This window comes from Salvelinus sp. IW2-2015, linkage group LG9 (genome assembly GCF_002910315.2).
Source record: "Salvelinus sp. IW2-2015 linkage group LG9, ASM291031v2, whole genome shotgun sequence".
Classification (NCBI taxonomy): Eukaryota; Metazoa; Chordata; class Actinopteri; order Salmoniformes; family Salmonidae; genus Salvelinus; species Salvelinus sp. IW2-2015.
The window spans coordinates 4,743,061-4,767,050 of NC_036849.1; the positions used below are offsets into that span (position 1 = coordinate 4,743,061).

General features: G+C 42.2%; 1 protein-coding gene across 2 annotated transcripts in view; it reads left to right on the top strand.

Annotated features, from left to right (window-relative positions):
• The window catches only part of gabrr2a (gamma-aminobutyric acid type A receptor subunit rho2a), a 35,634-nt gene that overhangs the window by 2,403 nt on the left and 9,241 nt on the right, over positions 1 to 23,990 (top strand). The window contains exon 1 of one of the 2 annotated variants that reach the window (XM_023994052.1): positions 14,394 to 14,460. The exons of the other annotated variant lie outside the window; for it this stretch is intronic. Coding sequence (XP_023849820.1) covers positions 14,427 to 14,460 — 34 coding nt within the window. The 5' untranslated portion in view covers positions 14,394 to 14,426. Of the gene's footprint in view, positions 1 to 14,393; positions 14,461 to 23,990 lie in introns of those variants that run through there. 2 annotated transcript variants of the gene reach the window in all.

Below are 23,990 nucleotides of genomic sequence, written 5' to 3' on the forward strand. Positions count from 1 at the left end.
ACACACACACACACACACACACACACACACACACACACACTGGCCGAAGAATCAAGATATGCTCCTATTGGATGGTTTTCAGGGGACCCCATTTGTCTGTAAGACGTCATGTGAAACACACCTTAAACATCTTTCACGAACTGCATGAATTTCCCATTCATGGTATTTACCTACCTTAGTTGAATGCATGGACTGTAAGTCGCTCTGGATAAGAGTGTCTGCTAAATGTAAAATGGTAATGCTTTAGTGCTAGTTGACTTCATTCAGTTACTGAGTTCAATGGTTTAGCTGTAAGCCCATTCACAGTACTGTTACAACTGCAGTCCAACATGACAGGTCAATTAAACACATTAAGTAAAGTGAGAGAACATGATCTCAACTTTTATCCTCCAATTACACACCTTCTCCTGCTTGTTAGAAAAGCAAAGCACAAAGTGAGGCTCTAACATCCTGTAAACTATAAACACTTTTGGGTAAATACAAGTATACAGTACCTGTGTATTGTTTAAACAATTAGATTTGCTGAGTTTTAAGCATTTTATATATTTCGAATGATTAGAATGGACATCCCCATTTAAGTCAATGATGCCATAATGGGTGGACTGATTCTATGCCCATTCTACTCTATTTTAATTCTATGGTTGTAAGCCTCTGTTTCGGTACCTCCAAATAACCAAATGCCTTACACCCAGCTACCCCACTCTAAAGCATCTGAAGAGGAATTTTAAAAGCCGTCTACTTAGTTTTCAGTTACGTACTGTACTGTAGCTTGTTCTAGCCTACAAACCTGACTCACCATGTTCTTTGTGCAGCAACATATTGAGAACACGTCATGAGATGTTTCATGGATTTCCTATGAGTGAACCTAGAGATCATTTCTTAGTGCTTTGAGTAGCAACGCGCAAGGATCTTTCTTTTTCAGCCACAGTGCAGATAGGGTTGACAGAGCATGAGTTTTGCAACCACCAAAACCCATGTTCTGTCTACCCTACCTGCACTGTGGCTGAAAAAGACAGATCCATGGGCATTGCTACTCAAAGCACTAAGAAAGTATCTCTGGTGAGTCAGCCCTGTTCCACTTCTTCTTCCTTTTTCTTCTTCGATATTATGGCGGTTCGCAAACAAATATTATAGGTGCATGCCGCTACCTACTGTATTGGCTGTGTATCAGCCTACTATTACACTACTTTGGCTCTATCTGACCCTTCTCCAGGCAAGCAGCCTGGGAGGACGAGACATTATCATTCAAAACATCTTGTAACTCTTCTGCAGTAAAATCTCATACACCCAAGTACTTCTATGCAGCTGCTACCTTAACATCAATCCTCTGTGATTTACATTCAATACCTGCGGTACAATTATCAACCATGGCCATGAACGCCAAAAAAACGAACCTTACTGAAGCACATGTTATTCCTATCACTCTCTATTGGCCTCAGCCTATTCACAGGGGTCCTTTTAGGATTCCTCACCTTGGACCCATCTTCCTCTACTACTCTCTTTACTGCCTCAATATACGACACCTTCTGCACTACTCTGATCATGGCAACCTCAACATGCCTTTCTCTCACCAGACACCTCTGATCTCCAGCACCATGGGTACCCCTACAGTTGACACACAACTTTTCCCACCGATACTACACATTCCTTTGTCTCATGTCCTTCTGCACACTTCTCACATCTAGACATCTCCCTCCTACACACTGCTGCCACATGACCATAAGCTTGACACCTAAAACACTGTAATGGGTTCGGGACAAAAGCTCTCACGGGATAAGTGACACATCGTAAATTGATTTTAGCTGGAAAAGACAATGCATCAAAACTCAGTTGTACAGAAAGTGTCTTCTCTGTTTCACCACGCTCTCCACCAGGTCTGCGTCACACCAAATGGTGGGTGTAACAGACACCGGGAATCTTCAACTTCAGTTGATCCTCCTCAACACTTAACGCCACTCCAGTTATCACTCCTTTCAACGGCGCTCTGCTCCAGAGAAGAACGTATTGGATGTTATGGGATGCATTTTATCCATTGTTTTTGATGGTAGGCCACTCTGGTAGGCCCACAGTATGATGAAACAGCCACAGTAGCCTACTTGGCCACTGTTAAAACTGTAATTTAAAGCGGGTACAGCCTCAGTGTTCACAGTAAACTGGAAGTTGCACAGAATTTTCACAACGTTCAAGTTTGCAGTCAGCTAGCTGAAATTTGCTCAGTGCCGAAAATAATTAGAGGGAACATTGCTCCTGACCCCAGATCCCTTCAAGCTCTGTCAGGTTGGGTGGGGAGCGTCGCTGTACAGCTATTTTCAGGTCTCTCCAGAGATGTTCAATCGGGTTCAAGTCCGGGCTCTGGCTGGGCCACTCAAGGACATTCAGAGACTTGTCCCGAAGCCACTCCTGTGTTGTCTTAGCTGTGTGCTTAGGGTTTTTGTCCTGTTGGAAGGTGAACCTACGCCCCAGTCTGAGATCCTGAGCGCACTGGAGCAGGTTTTCATCAATGATCTCTCTGTACTTTGCTCTGTTCATCTATCCCCCTGACAAGTCTCCCAGTCCCTGCCTCTGAAAACCCTCCCCACAGTATGATACTGCCACCACCATGCTTCACTGTAGGGATGGTGCCAGGTTTCCTCCAGACGTGACGCTTGGCATTCAGGCCAAAGAGTTCAATCTTGGTTTTATCAGACCAGAGAATCTTGTTTCTCATGGTTCGCGAGTCCTTTAGGTGCCTTTTGGCAAACTCCAAGTGGGCTATCGTGCCTTTTATTTAGGAGTCGCTTCCGTTTGGCCACTCTACCATAAAGGCCTGATTGGTGGAGTGCTGCAGGTTGTCCTTCTGGAAGGTTCTCCCAGAACTCTGGAGCTCTGTCAGAGTGACCATCGATTTCTTTGTCACCTCCCTGACCAAAGCCCTTCTCCCCGATTGCTCAGTTTGGCCAGGCGGCCAGCTCTAGGAAAAGTCTTGGTTACAAACTTCTTCCGTATAAGAGTGATGGAGGCCACTGTGTTCTTGGGGACCTCAATGCTGCACACATTTTTTGGTACCCTTCCCCAGATCTGTGCCTCGACACAATCCTACAGACAATTCCTTTGACATCATGGCTTGGTTTTTGCTCTGACATGCACTGTCAACTGTGGGACCTTATATAGACAGGTGTGTGCCTTTCCAATCAATTTAATTTACCACAGGTGGACTCCAATCAAGTTGTAGAAACATCTTAAGGATGATCAATGGAAACAGAATGCACCTGAGCTCAATTTCCAGTCTCATAGCAAAGGCTCTGAATTCATATTCATAAGGTATTTCTGTTTTTATTTTTTATAAATTTGCTAAAAAAAATCTAAAAAACTGTTTTCGCTTTGTCATTATGGGGCATTGTGTGTAGATTGATTAAGATTTTTTACATATATACATATACATTTTAGAATAAGGCTGTAACATAACAAAATGTGGAAAAATGGAAATGTGTCTGAAAACTTTCCGAATGCACTATATACCTTTATTTTAACACAAAATATTGTTTAAATGCCTGACACAATAAGAGAGAGTGCATTATAAGAAAATAAAGTGCAATTTGACAATAAATTGAATACCTGAATTCCAACCAAAATTCCTGATCTCTTTGTCCGTGCCAGTGAAATGTTTAATGTGCTAGAATTCAGTCAATATCTGATGGATTATACAATTTCAAAAAGTTTGGAGTATCTTCGTCCGTTCAACTGTTGCATTTATTAGAATTGTAAAAAAAAAAAAAAAACGTTGCTACTTTGAATGTGTGAAATCTAAGCGGACTTGTATTATTGGATGAGTTCAGATGAGACTTGCTCAGGGCTAGTCTTTGTGTTGATGCACATAAAAGTTTGCTTCGTTTGTTGCAACCGAGAAATCTACCAACTTAAACTTTAGGATTGTTTTCTTCGTGACAAAGACAGCTTTTTTTTTTAACAATGTTTGCAGATGCTGCATTTGAAAATGAGAAAAAATAGGGAAGAGAGAGAAAGAGCATGAACAAGTTCTCTTTTCTTTTGATGTTTTCATCTCAACTTGTTTCTTGTTTGGAGCCGATCTGATGAAAGTAGGGGGGCTTGTACTGGGGGGGCTTGTACTGCAGGGGAACAAAGGGGAACATTGATCAGCAGGGGGTCACACACACATACACATGCTGCACACACACACACACACACACACACACACTGTTCAGCGGGGCGTCACAGTGTCATGCAGAGCTGGAAATAGCCTGAGTACAATCATCCCCAACATCCCAGCAGAGGGTACATGGATCTAATCACACTACAATGGAAACTGACTAACTCAGGCTCATACAGTTACAGTCTCCTCTCCTCTCCTTGAAGAGAAAAACGTATGTGGAGTTACACAGGACTAGTACAGAGGAACTAGTGGTGTGTAACTTTCTGTTTGCAAATGGCCCAGTAAAGGAGCTTTCCTTGGACAGGCTTGGCTTCTTTTAGTCCCTCCAAGTCTGTGCTTTGTGGGAAGTTTAAAGTGAATGTATGCATGTCGGGACACTGACTTGTAGGCTGCATGCAGTTTGTAGACTTACGTTATGCAATTGCTTTGCCCTCTCCTTACAATTTTTTTTTTTTCACTATTAAATTGTTTTCCACCACTTCTAGCAACATCTAGTTTCCCATACAGGAACCGAGCAAGCCCGACCCTGCTTAGCTTCAGAGGCAAACCAGTAGTAGTATGCAGGGTGCTATGTTGCTGGAATGAAAGTGCCAAAAATTGCAGCTGGAAAAAAGGCAGCAAAAGCAAAAGCCATGGTAACGCAACCGAATATAGGGAAAATTTAATCGTGTTATCTTTTTACGTGCTCAACTGTGTTTTTTTGTGGTTTTTTTGCGTTGTTTTAACTTATTTTTTTACTTATTCTGTACATAATATTGCTGCTACTGTCTCTTATGGCCAAAAATAACTTCTGGACATCAGAACAGTGATTACTCACCACGAACTGGCAGAAGCTTTTTTTTCCTTTAACGAGTCCAACGAGCCTGACGTGAAGGACATACTGCTTTCCCGGGAACAGGCCCAAATCCACGTAATTTGCGGAGAAAAAGAGGATGGAGGTCAGGCTGCCTTCTGAGAATTCGTAGGTGATCGAACAAACCCCCACTGCCTTCCGTTTTACTAGCTAACATGCAATCGTTGAAAAATAAAATTGACGACCTACGAGGAAGATTAAACTACCAACGGGACATTACAACCTGTAATATCTTATGCTTCACAGAGTCGTGGCTGAACAACGACATTATCAACATACAGCTGGCTGGTTATACGCTGTATCGGCAGGATAGAACAGCGGCGTCTGGTAAGACAAGGGGGGGGGGCGGACAATGCATATTTGTAAACAACAGCTGGTGCACAATATCTAAGGAAGTATCTCATGATAAGCTGTAGATCACACTATCTACCTAGAGAGTTTTCATCTGTATTTTTCGTAGCTGTCTACATACCACCACAGACCAATGCTGGCACTAAGACTGCACTCAATGAGCTGTATACGGCCATAAGCAAACAGGAAAACTTTCATCCAGAGGCGGCGCTCCAAGTGGCCGGGGACTATAATGCAGGGAAACTTAATTCCGTTTTACCTAATTTCTATCAGCATGTTAAATGTGCAACCAGAGGGAAAAGAACTCTAGACCACCTTTACTCCACACACAGAGACGTGTACAAAGCTCTCCCTCACCCTCCATTTGGCAAATCTGACCATAATTCTATCTTCCTGATTCCTGCTTACAAGCAAAAATTAAAGCAGGAAGCAACAGTGACTCGGTCAATAAAAAAGTGTTCAGATGAAGCAGATACTAAGCTACAGGACTGTTTTTCTAGCACAGACTGGAATCTGTTCCGGGATTCTTCCGATGGCATTGAGGAATACACCACATCTGTCACTGGCTTTATCAATAAGTGCATCGAGGACGTCGTCCCCACAGTGACTGTACGTACATACCCCAACCAGAAACCATGGATTACAGGCAATATCCGCACAGAGCTAAAGGGTAGAGCTGCCGTTCTCAACTGCGTGACTCTAACCCGGAAACCTATAAGAAATCCCGCTATGCCCTCAGATGAACCATCAAACATGCAAAGCATCAATACAGGACTAAGATCAAATCGTACTACACCGGCTCCGACGCTCGTCGGATGTGCCAGGGCTTTCAAACCATTACAGACTAGAAAGGGAAGCACAGCCGAGAGCTGCCCGGTGACACGAGCCTACCAGACGAGCTAAACTACTTCTATACTCGCTTCGAGGCAAATAACACTGAAACATGCATGAGAGCACCAGCTGTTCCGGACAACTGTGTGATCACATTCTCTGCTACCGATGTGAGTAAGACCTTTAAACAGGTCAACATTCACAAGACAGATTACCAGGACGTGTTCTACGAGCATGCACTGACTAACTGGCAAGTGTCTTCACTGACTTTTTCAACCTCTTACCTGTCCGAGTCTGTAATACCAACATGTTTTAAGCAGACCACTATAGTCCCTGTGCCCAAGAACACTAAGGTAACCTCCCTAAATGACTACCGACCCGTAGAACTCACGTCTGTAGCCATGAAGTGCTTTGAAAGGTTGGTCATGGCTCACATCAACACCATTATCCCAGAAACCCTAGACCCACTCCAATTTGCATACCGCCCTAATAGATCCACAGATGATGCAATCTCTATTGCACTCCACACTGCCCTTTCCCACCTGGACAAAAGGAACACCTATGTGAGAATGCTGTTCATTGACTACAGCTCAGCATTCAACACCATAGTGCCCTCAAAGCTCATCACTAATCTAAGGACCCTGGGACTAAACACCTCCCTCTGCAACTGGATCCTGGACTTCCTGATGGGCCATCCCCAGGTGGTAAGGATAGGTAACAACACATCCACCACGCTGATCCTCAACACAGAGGCCCCTTAGGGGTGCGTGCTCAGTCACCTCCTGTACTCCCTGTTCACTCATGACTGCACGACCAGGCACGACTACAATACCATCAAGTTTGCCGATGACACTACAGTGGTAGGCCTGATCACCGACAACAACGAGACAGCCTATAGGGAGGAGGTCAGAGACCTGGCCGTGTGGTGCCAGGACAACAGCCTCTCCCTCAGCGTGATCATGACAAAGGAGATGATTGTGGACTACAGGAAAAGGAGGACCGACCACGCCCCCATTCTCATCGACGGGGCTGTAGTAGAGCAGGTTGAGAGCTTCAAGTTCCTTGGTGTCCACATCATCAGAGAAAGGCCCTAAAAATTGTCAAAGACTCCAGCCGCACTAGTCATGGACTGTTCTCTCTGCTATCGCACAGCAAGCGGTACCGGAGTGCCAAGTTTAGGTCCAAGAGGCTTCTACCCGCAAGCCATAAGACTCTGAACATCTAATCACATGGCTACCCAGACTATTTGCATTGCCCCCCCCCCCCCTTTTACTTAGCTCCTATTCTCTGTTATTATCTATGCATAGTCACTTTAAGAACTCTACCTACATGTACATATTACTCATTTACCGTGACCAACCTGGTCCCCGCACATTGATCTTTACTGTACCCCTGTATATAGTCTCGCTATTGTTATTTTACTGCTACTATTTAATTACCTGTTCCTTTTCATTCTTATTCATATTTTTTAAACTGCATTGTTGGTTAGGGGCTTGTAAGTAAGCATTTCACTGTAAGGTCTACACCTGTTGTGTTCGGTGCATGTGACTAATACAATTGATTTGCTGCTACTGTGTACACAGACACATTACTCCTCTATGGCTGGAATATGGCTCTGCTATGACATTCATCTGCCAACTCGGAAATGTTTTGAACAGCAGTGGTCACTAACATAATGCTGAACCACACAAGTCGCGTGCTATCCTGCATATCTATCCTACCCTTGCCTTTCTAAGGTCTTCGAAAGCCAAGTGAACAAACAGATTACGACCATTTCGAATCCACCATACCTTCTCCGCTATGCAATCTGGTTTCAGAGCTGGTCATGGTGCACCTCAGCCACGCTCAAGGTCCTAAACGATATCTTAACCGCCATCGATAAGAAACAATACTGTGCAGCCGTATTCATTGACCTGGCCAAGGCTTTCGACTCTTCAATCACCACATCCTCATCGGCAGACTCGATAGCCTTGGTTTCTCAAATGATTGCCTCGCCTGGTTCACCAACTACTTCTCTGATAGATTCAGTGTGTCAAATCGGAGGCCTGTTGTCCGGGCGCTGACAGTCTCTATGGGGTGCCACAGGGTTCAATTCTTGGACCGACTCTCTTCTCTGTATACATCAATGATGTCGCTCTTGCTGCTGGTGAGTCTCTGATCCACCTCTACGCAGACGACACCATTCTGTATACTTCTGGCCCTTCTTTGGACACTGTGTTAACAACCCTCCAGACGAGCTTCAATGCCATACAACTCTCTTTCCATGGCCTCCAATTGCTCTTAAATACAAGTAAAACTAAATGCATGCTCTTCAACCGATTGCTGCCTGCACCTGCCCGCCCGTCCAGCATCCACTACTCTGGACGGTCTGACTTAGAATATGGGACAACTACAAATACCTAGGTGTCTGGTTAGACTGTAAACTCTCCTTCCAGACTCACATCAAACATCTCCAATCCAAAGTTAAATCTTAGAATTGGCTCATTTCGCAACAAAGCATCCTTCACTCATTGCTGCCAAACATACCCTTGTAAAACTGACCATCCTACCGATCCTCGACTTCGGCGATGTCATTTACAAAATAGCCTCCAATACCCTACTCAATAAATTGGATGCAGTCTATCACAGTGCCATCCTTTTTGTCACCAAAGCCCCATATATTACCCACCACTGCGACCTGTACGCTCTCGTTGGCTGGCCCTCGCTTCATACTCGTCGCCAAACCCACTGGCTCCAGGTCATCTACAAGACCCTGCTAGGTAAAGTCCCCCCTTATCTCAGCTCGCTGGTCACCATAGCAGCACCCACCTGTAGCACGCGCTCCAGCAGGTATGTCTCTCTAGTCACCCCCAAAACCAATTCTTCCTTTGGCCGCCTCTCCTTCCACTTCTCTGCTGCCTATGACTGGAATGAACTACAAAAATCTCTGAAACTGGAAACACTTATCTCCCTCACTAGCTTTAAGCACCAGCTGTCAGAGCAGCTCACAGATTACTGCACCTGTACATAGCCCATCTATAATTTAGCCCAAACAACTACCTCTCCCCCTACTGTATTTATTTATTTATTTATTTTGCTCCTTTGCACCCCATTATTTCTATCTCTACTTTGCACATTCTTCCACTGCAAATCTACCATTCCAGTGTTTAACTTGCTATATTGTATTTACTTCGCCACCATTGCCTTTTTTTTGCCTTTACCTCCCTTATCTCACCTAATTTGCTCACATTGTAAATAGACTTCTTTTTCTACTGTATTATTGACTGTATGTTTGTTTTACTCCATGTGTAACTCTGTGTTGTATGTCGAACTGATTTGCTTTATCTTGGCCAGGTCGCAATTGTAAATGAGAACTTGTTCTCAACTTGCCTACCTGGTTAAATAAAGGTGAAATAAAAAATATGTGTGCCCTGTCCTATGTGTGTGTGTGTGTGTATTTTTGTGGGTGTATTTGTGTGTGTCCTGTCCCATGTGTATAGTGTGTCCACTCCTTTGGGAGGAACGCTATAGTAATCGCCACCCCCACTGGGATGTTTTTGATTAAAAAAATAATTTGTCGCCAAGGCTAAGCAATACTCACTGACGGCTGGCTTAACCCGTAGCCATCTGCTGTAGCCTTAACCCTAGTCTAGCCATCACATCTAGATTTGTATTAGCTGCTGTAGCTAGCTGCTAGCCTTAGCTTACCCTAGCCAGTGATGCCTAGCCGGCGATGCTAACGATCATGGCCATATTAAACTGGCACGGGATCCTCCTGCTGACAGTGTGGATTAGCACATAATGCACTAGGGACTTCTGCTGACAGCTGTTTACCATCCATAACACTGTCTCAACAGACAGACCAGATGTGCTGCCAGGCTGGCTCAGTTGGGCACTAAAGGACACAGACAGTACTGAGTAGTACTAAATACTTACAGTACTGAGTAGTACTAAGAGCATTACTGTAACGTACATTATACTAGCAGTGACATCGTCTTGCTGAACAACAGTTTTGGGGTGATTAGTAGATTTTGGCTGAATCCCAAGTGGCACCTTGTTTCCTACATGATTTATTTATGTATAGGGGACAATGCACATTAATCAACATCAATATTACAATAATGCAACATCCATGTAAATGTACCGGGGTTAGCCAAAAGCTAATTTGCACCTGTAGTCCCCAGGCAGGTAAGGGACTTTACACAGCCACTATACAAATACTCACACAAACAATACAAAATACAAATACATTACATCCAATAATATATAACTATGTTGGGTTCTGAGAATAGGAAATATACTTATTCATGTCACTGAGGGAGAGAGGGTAATGTATAACATTTACGTTATGTCACAATATGTTATTGTTAGCCATCAGGGATCCTCTGGGAGGAGAAGAGACACAGTCTGGTACCAGTCACCATGACAGCCTTGAGTTGGGGAGGAGTGAGCACTTTGGGGCAGAGGTCAGGTCCTATGAAGTGAGGAAGAACATATATCACTGAAGGTTCTGTCTAGCAACAGAGATGCATTGGATGTTCAGATGTGTAGGAGGAGACTCAGCATAGGGAACGGGTTAAACACTAGTGCTCGTGTGAATATGTTTGATCCTTTGGGAAGAATAGACTTGGTTTAAGCTTTCACAGTGTACGTCGAGTTCTTACTCTAATAATTAGAACCTAACAATTCTAACAACAACAACACTATCATCAACTGTTGTCTTACATATGAGGAACCACAGATAACTCACGTGTACAGGTTTGGATAGATTTGAGCCATGTTCTCAAATCAAATTTTAAAGTATAATAATCAGTGCAGCTTCTCAAGTCCATGGGCATTGCATTCCAGTGTATTGTAGCTCTAACAGAGAAGGCAGATTGACCGATTTTACTGTGTCGAAAAGGGACAACAATCCCCTCTAGTTACTGCCCTTGTTATCCTGGAGATGCTTTCCTTGAGCATGATATGCCGGTATAGGGGTGGAGGGCCAAGACCATGCAGGATCTTAAAGACAAGGCTTGCATCTACATAATGTTTAAAGCTATCCAGAATAAATAAATTATGTTTGTAAATTATATGACAATGGTGGTAGCTGTTTGGTTTGTTATCAAAAATCTTAAGTGTTTGTTTGTAGAGTGATTCAATTGGTTTCAGAATAGTAGCTCCTGCTTGTGACCAGCATGTGAGGCAATATCTCAGATGTCAGAAGATCATACCATGCCTTTATAGTTTGACGGCCTCCAGAGGAAGGAAAGGTCTTATAAACCTAAAGTTGGATAATCCAAACTTGACCGTGTTAACCACCTTTGTTCACATGTTTATTAAATGTCAAGTTGGAGTGCAAAATGACGCCAAGATACCTGAAGTTAGACACATTAACAAGAACATCTCATTGGGAATAATCAATGGATTTCTTAGAGAAGTACTTACAAACAGTCTTATTTAAATATTTAAATGCAGGCAAGAATTAGTCATCCATTTAGAAACATGTACCATAGCTTCAGTTAACTTGTTTACAACTAGTTGTCTATTTTTTGAGTGTACAGTAATCCCTCGTTTATCGCGGGGGTTACGTTCCGAAAATGACCCGCGATAAGTGAAATCCGCGAAATAGAATTTTTTTTTTTTTTTACAATTAGCAACTATTACATGTATACAAATACAGTGACTCACGTGTAGGCCGTTTCACTGCTCTTCAGACTGGGCCGCTGCATCCTGACTGCGCTCTGCAGTGGGTTATTATGGGTTTAGGAGATGTTCGAAATTACAAGATAATTTGGCCAACTTAATGTAAATTTGCCAAGCTGTTTTATGTACGTACACATAAATGGCACGAGACCGACAAAATGGATAGCAAATGTCGTAGCTGTTTTGAACAAGGAAAGCGAGAGAGTGAGTTTTTTAGCGAATCCAGAATGCAGAGCACATGAACCAAAAAAATGAAAAAAAAATGCATTATGAAAGGCCGCGAATCAGCAGAATCCGCGATAAGTGAACGTGGCGGGGATACTGTAACATACAGTATGTAATCGTCTGCACTACATTTGCATGTTAACTTGTGGGAAGCAAGTGGGAGATCAATTTATATAGATGTAAACAAAGGGGGCCTAATATTGACCCTTGTGGGACACCAACTCGTCATTATAAGTAAGAGAGTCCGACTGAGTTCATCCCAAAACGAACCCTTTGACTATCTGTTTGTGAGGAATAGTAATACATCCAACTAAAAACTTCATGGAGACATTTAAGGGAGGATAAGTTTGGATCAGGAGGGACCTCATGGATTCACCAGTATGCCAAGGCCTTTTAAGATCCAAAAAGACTGAACTTCGACACATATGTAAGTTTAGATTTAGTGCAGTTTGAAAATAGCAGATTGCTGTTTCGGTAGAGATGTTTAGTTTCTGAATCAAATTGCATTTGAATGTAATGGAGTGTTGCCGGTCAGGGAGTGATACGACAGTCCAGACAATGCGACACTATGCAATGAAAAGCAGGCTACCTCTGGGACTAGGGTAACCATTGTGGGGACGTTTTGCCACAAAGCACTAAAGAGGGCAACATGTAGTGTAGTTGATGTACAGAAGTGGCATGAGATTTTGCCATGAAAGACATCACTCGGTGATGATCTTTAAAACCTTTGATATTTTTATGTGGATTAGGAATATTAATTTATAATATTATATCAATATTATTCATAGTTCACATACTATTAAAAATTCAATACAATTGACTCCAGACAGCTCTGACTGTTACAAGTATTAATACTCCTTAATAATCATCTGGCTGTTGCACTGTTAATTCACCACTTAGTTCAATGAGTTGAATGAATTGCCGATGATGTTAGTTTTTTTTAGTTTACATTTTAGGTACAAGCACGATCACCATTGCTGTCAATGGATTACAAACACACCACCACACCACACACAATCACACACACACACACACACACACAACACACACACACAACCACACAAACACACAACCACACCATACACACACACACACACACACACACACACACATACATATTAATAGGCCTGGGGGTGTTTATTCGAACATGTACCAGCATTGTTTACCCAATGGACATTAATCCGATCACAGATGCCCCAGGAGAGATACGTTGATGATTGTTAACAAATGATCAACAGGTTGTAGGATGTGTTGCTGTGTGATATGCAGTAGTATCTAAAGTATGGCGGAGTGAAACCACAATGCATGCAGTTCTAGATTTAGATTCAGATCTTTCCTCTGGCTATATTTATGCAGTTTATCCACATGATGTTAATGTATGTAACTTAGAGTGAAACCTCTAGCACTTAGGTTAGTTATTGTCTATGCAAGTTATCCCAATTAACCAAAGCCTTTATTTCACCCAGTGATGCAAACAGAAATTGGAAATTGCATCATGTAATAGCAAATAATTTTTTTCCTATAATTGTTTCCACAGACAAGCTAATAACTATGCATCTTAAAAGGGAGCGGAGAGCCACTTTGATATGCAGTAAATGGCACTCTATTCTCTATATAGGGCACTGCATACTATATACTAGTCTATATAATGCCCTATTGGTCCTGGTCAAAAGTAGTGCACTATGATGGGAAGGGGGCGCCATTTGGGATGCAGCCCTCATCTTATTCTCAGCTCAGATAGTCTTGATTGATAATCGAAGACAGATTCAGAAGCAAAAACGTGAAGACGTTCCGCATTAAGTGATTTTGAATCACAGACAATCAAAAAGCAGCTTGCAGGCCAATCCAAATCACAACCTCTTCTGAAATAACATGTCAGCTCTGATTACTAATTTCTCTGATAATGTCTTCGCTGGAGTGAATCTGTCTCCATACATGGGGCATTCTACAGAAGTGGTGCAAATTGTAGTCCCACCCCAAAAAACTATTTTAAAAAAGCAGTTAAGTCTCCAAACTTAGGACATTTATTTACATCATGATATATTTTATTTCAATCCAAGGCAATAACAAACATATTATAAAATTAACATTGTACATACTGTATATAGTACATTGTACATAATATAGTACATTGTTTATGCAATTATTTCTATTGAGATGTGTTTGAAAATAAAGTATTTCATGATTTATTTAACACTATTATTTCCATAGAACATCTTGTAGTTTATTTGTAGATTTTTAACAAATCTTAAAAATAAAAAAAATGCTGTCCCCTCTTTTGATGTCACACATTGAAAGACTGTAGAATGAATGTGCCTTAAGCCACACCCATACAAATATCACCAGGTGATGGGATTGCACTCCTCTCCGGCATGGCCACATGGTGAGTAGTCTGTTTGCAAAATTTTTTGAGAAAATGAGTTAGCAAGTTGATAAATCTTCATGTATTTTTAAGTGTCTCTACCGAACATCTAATATACAGCAGCGGCAGTGTTATCTCCATTCTAAAGTTGAATGCACCATGCTATACCAACTGAGCTACAGAGGACTACCATGTGGGTAGTGGACAAGTGCACACTTCAGGAAAAAGTGTAGCCAGCAGAGGAGCTCCAATGCTCCAAGAGCCCAAACATATACATATATTTGCCAGAAACATAGGTGTCTTTAATGTGCTATGCTGTACTGTAATGTGCTCTACTGTACTGTTTACTTGAGTTTCTTACAATTGAAGAAAGGGCCCATGGACACTTGATCGAGTGGTCTTGGTGTTGGGCCACTCAAGACCACATAAATTCGGTCTTTAATAACCTTTTACTGCAGTGGGTTAAATCAGGGTCACACAGAGTGTTTCTTGGTAGTCTTAATTATTAAACAAAGTATAAAAAGTATACACCTCGCACACATGGGTATGGGCTTAAAAAAAAGAAGACACCTGTACCATGTCAGATATATATATATGTATTACATTTTGAGTTTGCATACAAATATTACACTTTATATACATCACAGAAGACTGAAATTTAACAAAACCATTTGACATAGAAACACCAGATTTTCAGTCATTTGACCTCAGGAAAGTGGGACCTTGTCATGGCCTCAACTCACTGGGCCTGGATCTTGGGACCAATGTCCTGGCATAAATCGTGGTCTCGGCTCCTGGATATTACCTTAGTCTTTGGTTTACAAACCATATGCAACCCAATCAGAGAGCATTTGAAAAAGACAATGCTCTCTGATCATTGACTGATCACTCCCAGTTGACTACTTTTAAATGGTGGAAACCCTCATTGGCAATGTCTATAATAAAAAAAAAAGTATATCCATCTAGAGTCCTCCATTTATCTCTGTGATTAACACTTGACACCTAAATGCCTGTTATTTTGCCAGAATAAAGACGGGTAAAGTGATGGGGCAGCAGTTAGCCTAGAGGTTAAGAGCATTGGGCCATTAACTGAAATGTTGCTGATTCGAATCTCCGAGCTGACTATTGACATGTTCTTGAGCAAGGACAAGTGCATCTGCTAAATTGCTAAAATGTGATCATTTAAAATAATGAATTAGATGCATAAGTAAATCAATGAACAAGTTTCAGATTCATACATTCAACATTTTACAGAGAACAATAGCGATGACATTTCTCTAAATTAATTTGAAAGGTTTTGAAAATCAGGTATTTTTTAAAACTATTTTGTTAATTTGGTATGCAAATAACATTTCTAAAAGTAATTTGTAATAGAAGGTTAAAAATGATCACTACTGTGCATGGTTCTCCCTTTATTGCAACTTTTTCACTATGCTTCGGTAGTGACAAATTTAGTGGGGTGGTAAAAAATTCAGGTAAATATTTCAAATATGCAACACAAACAAATTGTGTGAGGAGTATACACTGAGTGTACAAAACATTACGGGAGATCTTCCTAATATTGAGTTGCACCTCACACACACACACACACACACACATTTTTCACCTCAGAACAGCCTCATTTCATTGGGGCATGGACTCTACAAGGTGTCAAGTGTTCCACAGGGATGCTGGCCCATGTTGACTACAATGCTTCCCACAGTTATCAAGTTCTCTTGATGTCCTTTGGCTGGTGGACCATTCTTGATACACACGGGAAACTTGAGAGTGAAAAACCCAGCAGCATTGCAGTTCTTGACACAAACTAGTGTGCCTGACACATACTAACATACCCCATTCAAAGGCACTTAAATATTTTGTCTTGCCCATTCACCCTTTGAATGGCACACATACAAAATCCATGTCTCAATTTTCTCAAGGCTTAAAAATCCTTCTTTAACCTTTCTCCTTCCCTACAAAACATAATGAACACCTTCTCTTTCCATGACATCCACTGACCAGGTGAATTCAGGTGAAAGCTATGATCCCTTATTGATGTCACTTGTTAAATCCACTTCAATCAGTAAGGATGAAGGGGAGGAGTCAGGTTAAATAAGGATTTTTAGGCCATGAGACAATTGAGACATGGATTGTGTATGTGTGACATTCAGAGGGTGAATGGGCAGTACAAAATATTTAAGTGCCTTTGAACGGGGTATGGTAGTAGGTGCCAGGCGCACCGGTTTGTGTAATGCCGCTGGGTTTTTCTCGCTCAACAGTTTCCCGTGTGTATCAAGAATGGTCCACCACCCAAAGGACATCCAGCCAACTTGGCACAAATGTGGGAAGCCTTGGAGTCAATATGGGCCAGCATCCCTGTGGAACACTCATTTTCCGAGAGTCATATTTGTTTGTTTGGGGGATGTTTGTTAACACAGCAGGAGTTGCGTGACGGTTTTAAAATTGCCTTTTTGTCTGGCATCTCGCAAACACAGGCCGTGTCTAGACTTGACAGTTCATGTAGCTTTTGTATTCTGATCATGGAGTTCTGATCATAGAATTCCGAAAATGTCATGCATCTACACCTACCATGTCTACGTTGTGTCCACATTCCCTCGTCCCGAGCTATATTCAAATTCTAGTATGCAGTCTGCAAACGGCAGAACAGGCTAAATCTGTTAATAATACAACATCTTGATGGCGGTAACCAAGTACTGTAGCTAACTACCCAGCTAACCTATGTAACTAGCCAGCAAGCTAGTTAGCAAAGCTAAAGAGATTGCAAACAGGTTAGCATAACAATTCTGTTTCTAATGTTTCAAATCAAATGTATTTATAAAGCCCTTCTTACATCAGCTGATATCTCAAAGTGCTGTACAGAAACCCAGCCTAAAACCCCAAACAGCAAGCAATGCAGGTGTAGAAACACGGTGGCTAGGAAAAACTAGAAAGGCCAGAACCTAGGAAGAAACCTAGAGAGGAACCAGGCTATAAGGGGGGGCCAGTCCTCTTTTGGCTGTGCCGGGTGGAGATTATAACAGAACATGGCCAAGATGTTCAAATGTTCATAGATGACCAGCATGGACCAGCATGCACCCTCGGCAACCACTGTGATTATTAAAAGCAACAGGTCAGCACCTCAGGAGTAAATGTCAGTTGGCTTTTCATAGCCAATCATTCAGAGTATCTCTACCACTCTCTAGAGAGTTGAAAACAGCAGGTCTGGGACAGGTAGCATGTCCGGTGAACAGGTCAGGGTTCCATAGCCGCAGGCAGAACAGTTGAAACTGGAGCAGCAGCACGGCTAGTGTTGGCTAGCTGGCTAGTGTTTATGAAGACAGCAAACACGTTCCTCTCATGCTAAGAACGTATTTCCTCCAACGTTTAATGAAAAAAGGTGCCCTTCTTCTTTCGGATTGGGTTGGCGAATCGCATCCAATTTAAGGTGCATACACTGCCACCTACTGTACTGGAATGTGAGGCCATTCACAGCCTACCTACATAAATTCTTTGCGATAAATACGTCCCCATTTTTCTAAAAACTCAGTGAAACCAATCGTATTCTTATTTTTCTTCTTCTGTGGGTTTAATGGTGAAATACACATTGACAAAAAAACAAAAACTCCCACTTCTTCCTTCCTTCACATCTCCATATCACCCTTCTCAGGTTCTATGGCCTGAGAGGATGGTACGACTTGTGACAAAACTCCATGCAACTGCACATTCTGCAACACCCACAATAATATATATTTTGGACTTCCTCTCCACCTTGGCAGTGCCATTAATCACCATAGCTATAAAGGCCACAAAGTCCATCTTTTTAACCTTTAAAATATCTGAATCTTGCTGGTGACCGGCAACCCCTGCAGCGAAGACCTACCTACCACCTCTTCAGGACCACTATTCGAATCCTCAACCCCCTTGAACAGCCTCTGCATATGACATGCTCTGGACTGCCCTGACTTTGGCCACCTCATTCTCGTTCACCCTTGTTGGGTATTCTAAAGACATGGCTTCATGGTTCCCACCACAGTTACAACATATCACATCTTCATTCCTTTATATAAGATAGGATATGATCTTTCCCACAACTTGACGGCTTTTCCTTTCTACAAACACTTGAAATATGTCCAAATGCTTTACAGTGATCACACTGCATTGGTCTTGGAACAAAAGCTCTGACTCTGTAGTGTATATATCCCAATTGCTATTGAGTAGGGAGATACTCCATATCAAAAAACAAAAGAACAGATAGCCTCTTCACTTTTTCTTTCACCACACGATTCATCCGACGCATCAGTCACTCCAGGAATATTTTTTATCTCTGCAGTATCAACTTCCCACAAAACTCCAGATATTACCTCCATGAGGGGTGCCCTTTTCTGAAGAGACACTCACGACACTTAAAACTCAAATCGGTTGATATGCAACACACGTTCCTTCTGATCCTCAGAAATACAAAAAAATCTAAACAAGCCCACCTCTCGTGTTCCTCATAGCCTTCACTTTACCCAACACTCTCTCTACCAGTTTGGATAACTCAAATGGATTCAAGATTTGACATCCTTCCAGCTGATCAAATCAAATCAAATGTATTTATATAGCCCTTCGTACATCAGCTGATATCTCAAAGTGCTGTACAGAAACCCCGCCTAAAACCCCAAACAGCAAGCAATGCAGGTGTAGAAGCATCCACATCAATAAATCGTAGTGACATTCTCAGCACTATGCACTACTTTTCTCCTTTTTCCATTTATTTGAACAATATTCAATTTCTCCTCGATTCCGCCGCCATTAGATGCACAAACCACATCAGTGTTTGCTTCAGCCATCTTTTCCCCGGTCTTCTTCTTCTTCTTGTTCTTCTATGAGGTTTAACGGAGGTTGGCATCTAATTTGTTGCATTTCCGCCACCTACTAGACTGGAGTATATATATTGCTTGTATATTATACTTTGCTTGAAGAATAAAAATGTACTAAATAAATACCCTACCATCTAACACTACACTCACTAATTTCAACATTATATCAAATAAAATGAACACCACCCTACTCCGCTAATTAAATGTCTTTATTCCTACCTCATGCCATCATCCTAAAAGGATGGGACATCATCACTTAACACACCCTGTAAATCTTCTGATGTCAAGTCTCGCACACCCAAATACCTCTCTGCAGCTGCAACCACAACTTCAGTTTGCTGCGACTTCCATCCCATCCCTGCAGTACAGTTGATAACCATTGCTATAAATCCAATCTTACTGAAACTTAAATCACTTTTTGGCCTATCCCTCTGTACTGATATATCTCTACTACTCTCCCCACTCCTCCCCCTTAACCCATCTTCCTCTACTTTCTTCACTGCCTCAGCATATGACAACTTCTGCACTACTCTAACCCTGAAAACCTCAACGTGCCTCTCTCGCACGGGACATTTCTGATCCCCAGCTCCATGGGCACCCCTACAATTAACACATTCCACTACTTTCCCCAATGCTACACATTCCTTTGTCTCATGCCCTTCTGCACATTTCTCACACCTTGGACCCTCCCTCCTACACACTGCCCATAAGCTTGACACCTGTAACATCTCTATGTATTCGGCACATACGCTCGTACAGGATAACTTATATATCCTATCTTCACTTTGTCGGGCAAAGACTCAACTTCAAAACTCAGAAGAACAGACAATGACTCTTCTGTTTCCCCACTCTCGCCACCCTGTCTGCATCGCATCAAACAACGAGCATCACATACACCGGGAATCTTTCCCCTCAGCTGGTCAACGTTTATATCTACTGCTACCCCAGTTATCACTCCTTTCATTTGTGCCCTTTTCTTGAGAACGAAACAATGAACTTTTCTTGCCCCCATTCGTTTTACTCCAAGCGCATTCTCCCTCTGACCAACAGAAACACAAACAATTATCACTAGACCACTTCTGGTTACCCTCACCGACTCCACATTACCCAACTCTTTTTTTCACCCACTGTGAAACCACAAATGGATCAGCCAAAAGGCAAGGGTCAACTTTTTCTACTATTTCTAAAATAAAATGGAGAAGGGAAAGGTGAAAAAAATATACTTCTAACATTCAAAAGTAAACAAACTTAAACTGTACTCCTTCAGTCATATTTAAATGTCTATTTAGATCCCTAAACAGGCTCAGGAACCTGGGAGGGGGAACCTCTTTGTTCAGTATTCCCTGTAACAAGTTCTGTTTAGGGATCCAGGTGGCCATTTGATTAATTATTTATGACTTGGGGGTAGAAGCTGTTAAGGAGCCTTTTGGAACTAGACTTGGCGCTCTGGTGCCGCTTGCCGTGCGGTAGCAGGGAGAATAGTCTATGACTTGGGTGACTGGAGTCTATGACAATTTTTTGGTCCTTCTTCTGACACAGCCTAGTATGTATATCCTGGATGGCAGGAAGCTTGACCCCAGTGATGTACTGGGCCGTACGCACTACCCTCTGTAGCGTCTTACGGTCGGATTCCGAGCAGCTGCCGTACCAGGCGGTGATGCAACCGGTCAGGATTATCTCGATGGTGCAGCTGTAGAACTTTTTGAGGATCTGGGGACCAGGCCAAATCTTTTCAGTCTCCTGAGCGGGAAAAGGTGTTGTCGTGCCCTCTTCACAACTGTCTTGGTGTGTTTGGACCATGATAGTTTGTTGGTGATGTGGACACCAAAGAACTTGAAACTCTCGACCCGCTCCACTACAGCCCCGTCAATGTGAATTGGGGGCGCTTTGTCATCCTTTTCCTGTAGTCCACGATCAGCTCCTTTGTCTTGCTCATGTTGAGGGAGAGGTGGTTGTCCTGGCACCACAATCCGAGGCTTGAGAACCTGTTGAGCTTGAGAACCTGTCGAGCCAGCCGAGGCAAGGAAGCCTGACGAGCCAGCTGAGGCATCCCTGTTGCTTCGACAGCGACACTTGGACCCAACGTCACCAGTAAAAATATTATGAATCCCTGTTGTTTCCCCTTGGTGAGGCGTTATTCTGTATTGTATACGCTGGGAGTCGAGAAGCAAGTACAGGGAGTGAATTTAATCATAAATGAAACATGAAACAAAACAAGAAACACGAGTAGCGTACAGAACACAGGAACAGAATCAGAGTCAACAACTGAGGAAAGAACCAAGGGGAGTGACAGATATAGGGGAGGTAATCAGGAAGGTGATGGAGTCCAGGTGAGTGTCATGAGGCGCAGGTACGTGTAACGATGGTGGCAGGTGAGCATAATGATGAGACAACTGGCGACGTCGGGCACCGGAGAGTGGGAGCGGGAGTAAACGTGACAAACTGATTTAAGTTTGCCTACATGAAGGTCCCCGGCCGCTAGGAGCGCCGCATCTGAATGAGCATTTTCTTGTTTGCTTATGTCCGTATACAGCTCGTTGAGGTCTTAGTGCCAGCATCGGTTTGTGGTGGTAAATAGACGGCTACGGAAAATCTAAATGAAAACTCTCTTTGTAGATAGTGTGGTCTACAGCTTATCATGAGGTACTCAGCTTATCATGAGGTACTCTACCTGAGGCGAGCAATATTTCAAGACTTCCTTTATATATTAGACATCTGTACATTGCTCTTGTACTGGTATATAGCTCCATTCTTGTGTATTTTATTTAATTCCTCTTGTGTTACAATTTTATATTTTTAAACTCTGCATTGTTGGTAAGCGCACGTAAGCAAGCATTTTATGATAGTCTACACCAGTTGTATTCGGCGCATATGTCAAATTTGATTTGAATATAGGCCTTCGTCCTGTCACTGTGGGTGGAACAGAGCTACTGCAAGGCCATTACATGAAAGACAGAGTACAGTCAGAGGTTTTTCGGGTACTTGCCCTACTTTTAGTACCAGAATGCAGTTGCATAATTTAGCCAGCGGAATTTGTACTAAACTAAACTCCCATTTACAGTACCAGTCAAAAGTTTGGATACCAACTCATTCAAGTTTTTTTTCTTTATTTGTACTATTTTCTACGTTGTTGAATAATAGTGAAGACATCAAACTATGAAATAACACATATGAAATAATTTAGTAACCAAAAAAGTGTTAAACATGTCACGTTCTGACCATAGTTCGTTTGGTTTTGTCTTTGTTTTAGTGTGGTCAGGGCGTGAGTTAGGTGGGTTACCTATATGTTGTGTTTCTATGTTGGGTTTGTTGTTTGGCCTAATATGGTTCTCAATCAGAGGCAGGTGTTTGTCATTGTCTCTGATTGGGAACCATATTTAGGTAGCTTGTTTTGTGTTGGGGTTTGTGGGTGGTTGTCTTCTGTCTTTGTGTTCTCTGCACCAGATAGGACTGTTTCGGTTTTGCCACGTTTGTTATTTTGTATTTGTATAGTGTTCATGTTTATCGTCTTTTATTAAACATGTTGAACACGAACTACGCTGCGTCTTGGTCCGATCCCTGCTACACCTCCTCTTCAGACGAAGAGGAGGAAGGCTGCCGTTACAAAACAAATCAAAATACACTACCGTTCAAAAGCTTGGGGTCACTTAGAAATGTCCTTGTTTTGGACAAAAAAATAGCTTTTCTTTCAATTTAAAATAACATCACATTGATCAGAAATACAATGTAGACACTGTTAATGTTGTAAATGACTATTGTAGCTGGAAACAGCTGATTTGTAATGAAATATCTACATAGGCGTACAGAGGCCCATATTCAGCAACCATCACTCCTGTGTTCCAATGGAACGTTGTGTTAGCTAATCCATGTTTATCATTTTAAAAGGCTAATTGATCATTAGAAAACCCTTTTGCAATTATGTTAGCACAGCTGAAAACTGTTGTTCTGATTCAGAGCAGTAAAACTGGCCTTCTTTAGACTTGTTGAGTATCTGGAGCAATAGCATTTGTGGGTTCAATTACAGGCTCAAAATGGCCAGAAACAAAGACCTTTCTTCTGAAACTCGTCAGTCTAAACTTGTTGTGAGAAAAGAAGGCTATTATATGCAAGAAATTGCCAAGAAAATAAAGATCTCGTACAACACTGTATACGACTCCCTTCACAGAACAGAGCAAACTAGCTTTAACCAGAATGGAAAGAGGAGTGGGAGGCCCCGGTGCACAACTGAGCAAGAGGACAAGTACATTAGTGTCTAGTTTGAGAAACAGATGCCTCACAAGTCCTCAACTGGCGGCTTCATTAAATAGTATCCGCAAAACACCAGTCTCAACGTCAACAAAGAAGAGTCGACTCCGGAATGCTGGTCTTCTAGGCAGAGTTCCTCTGTCCAGTGTCTGTGTTCTTTTGCCCCTCTTAATCTTTTCTTTTTATTGGCCAGTCTGATGGCTTTTTTTCTTTGCAACTCTGCCTATTCGGCCAGCATCCCAGAGTTGCTTCTTCACTGTTGACGTAGAGTCAGGTAATGCAACGACAAAGCAATGATTTTGCTTTGAAGTTCAACGCAGATCGTTCTCCTAATTGCCTGTGGGAGAATCCAGCTCAATCACTGTAACCAGGTATCACCATCTATGTGCCACCTGACATGCCACACTGTAGTTTTTTGGAAGAAAAAGAGTGATATGCACATCTTCAATTTAAGAATACCGGTGC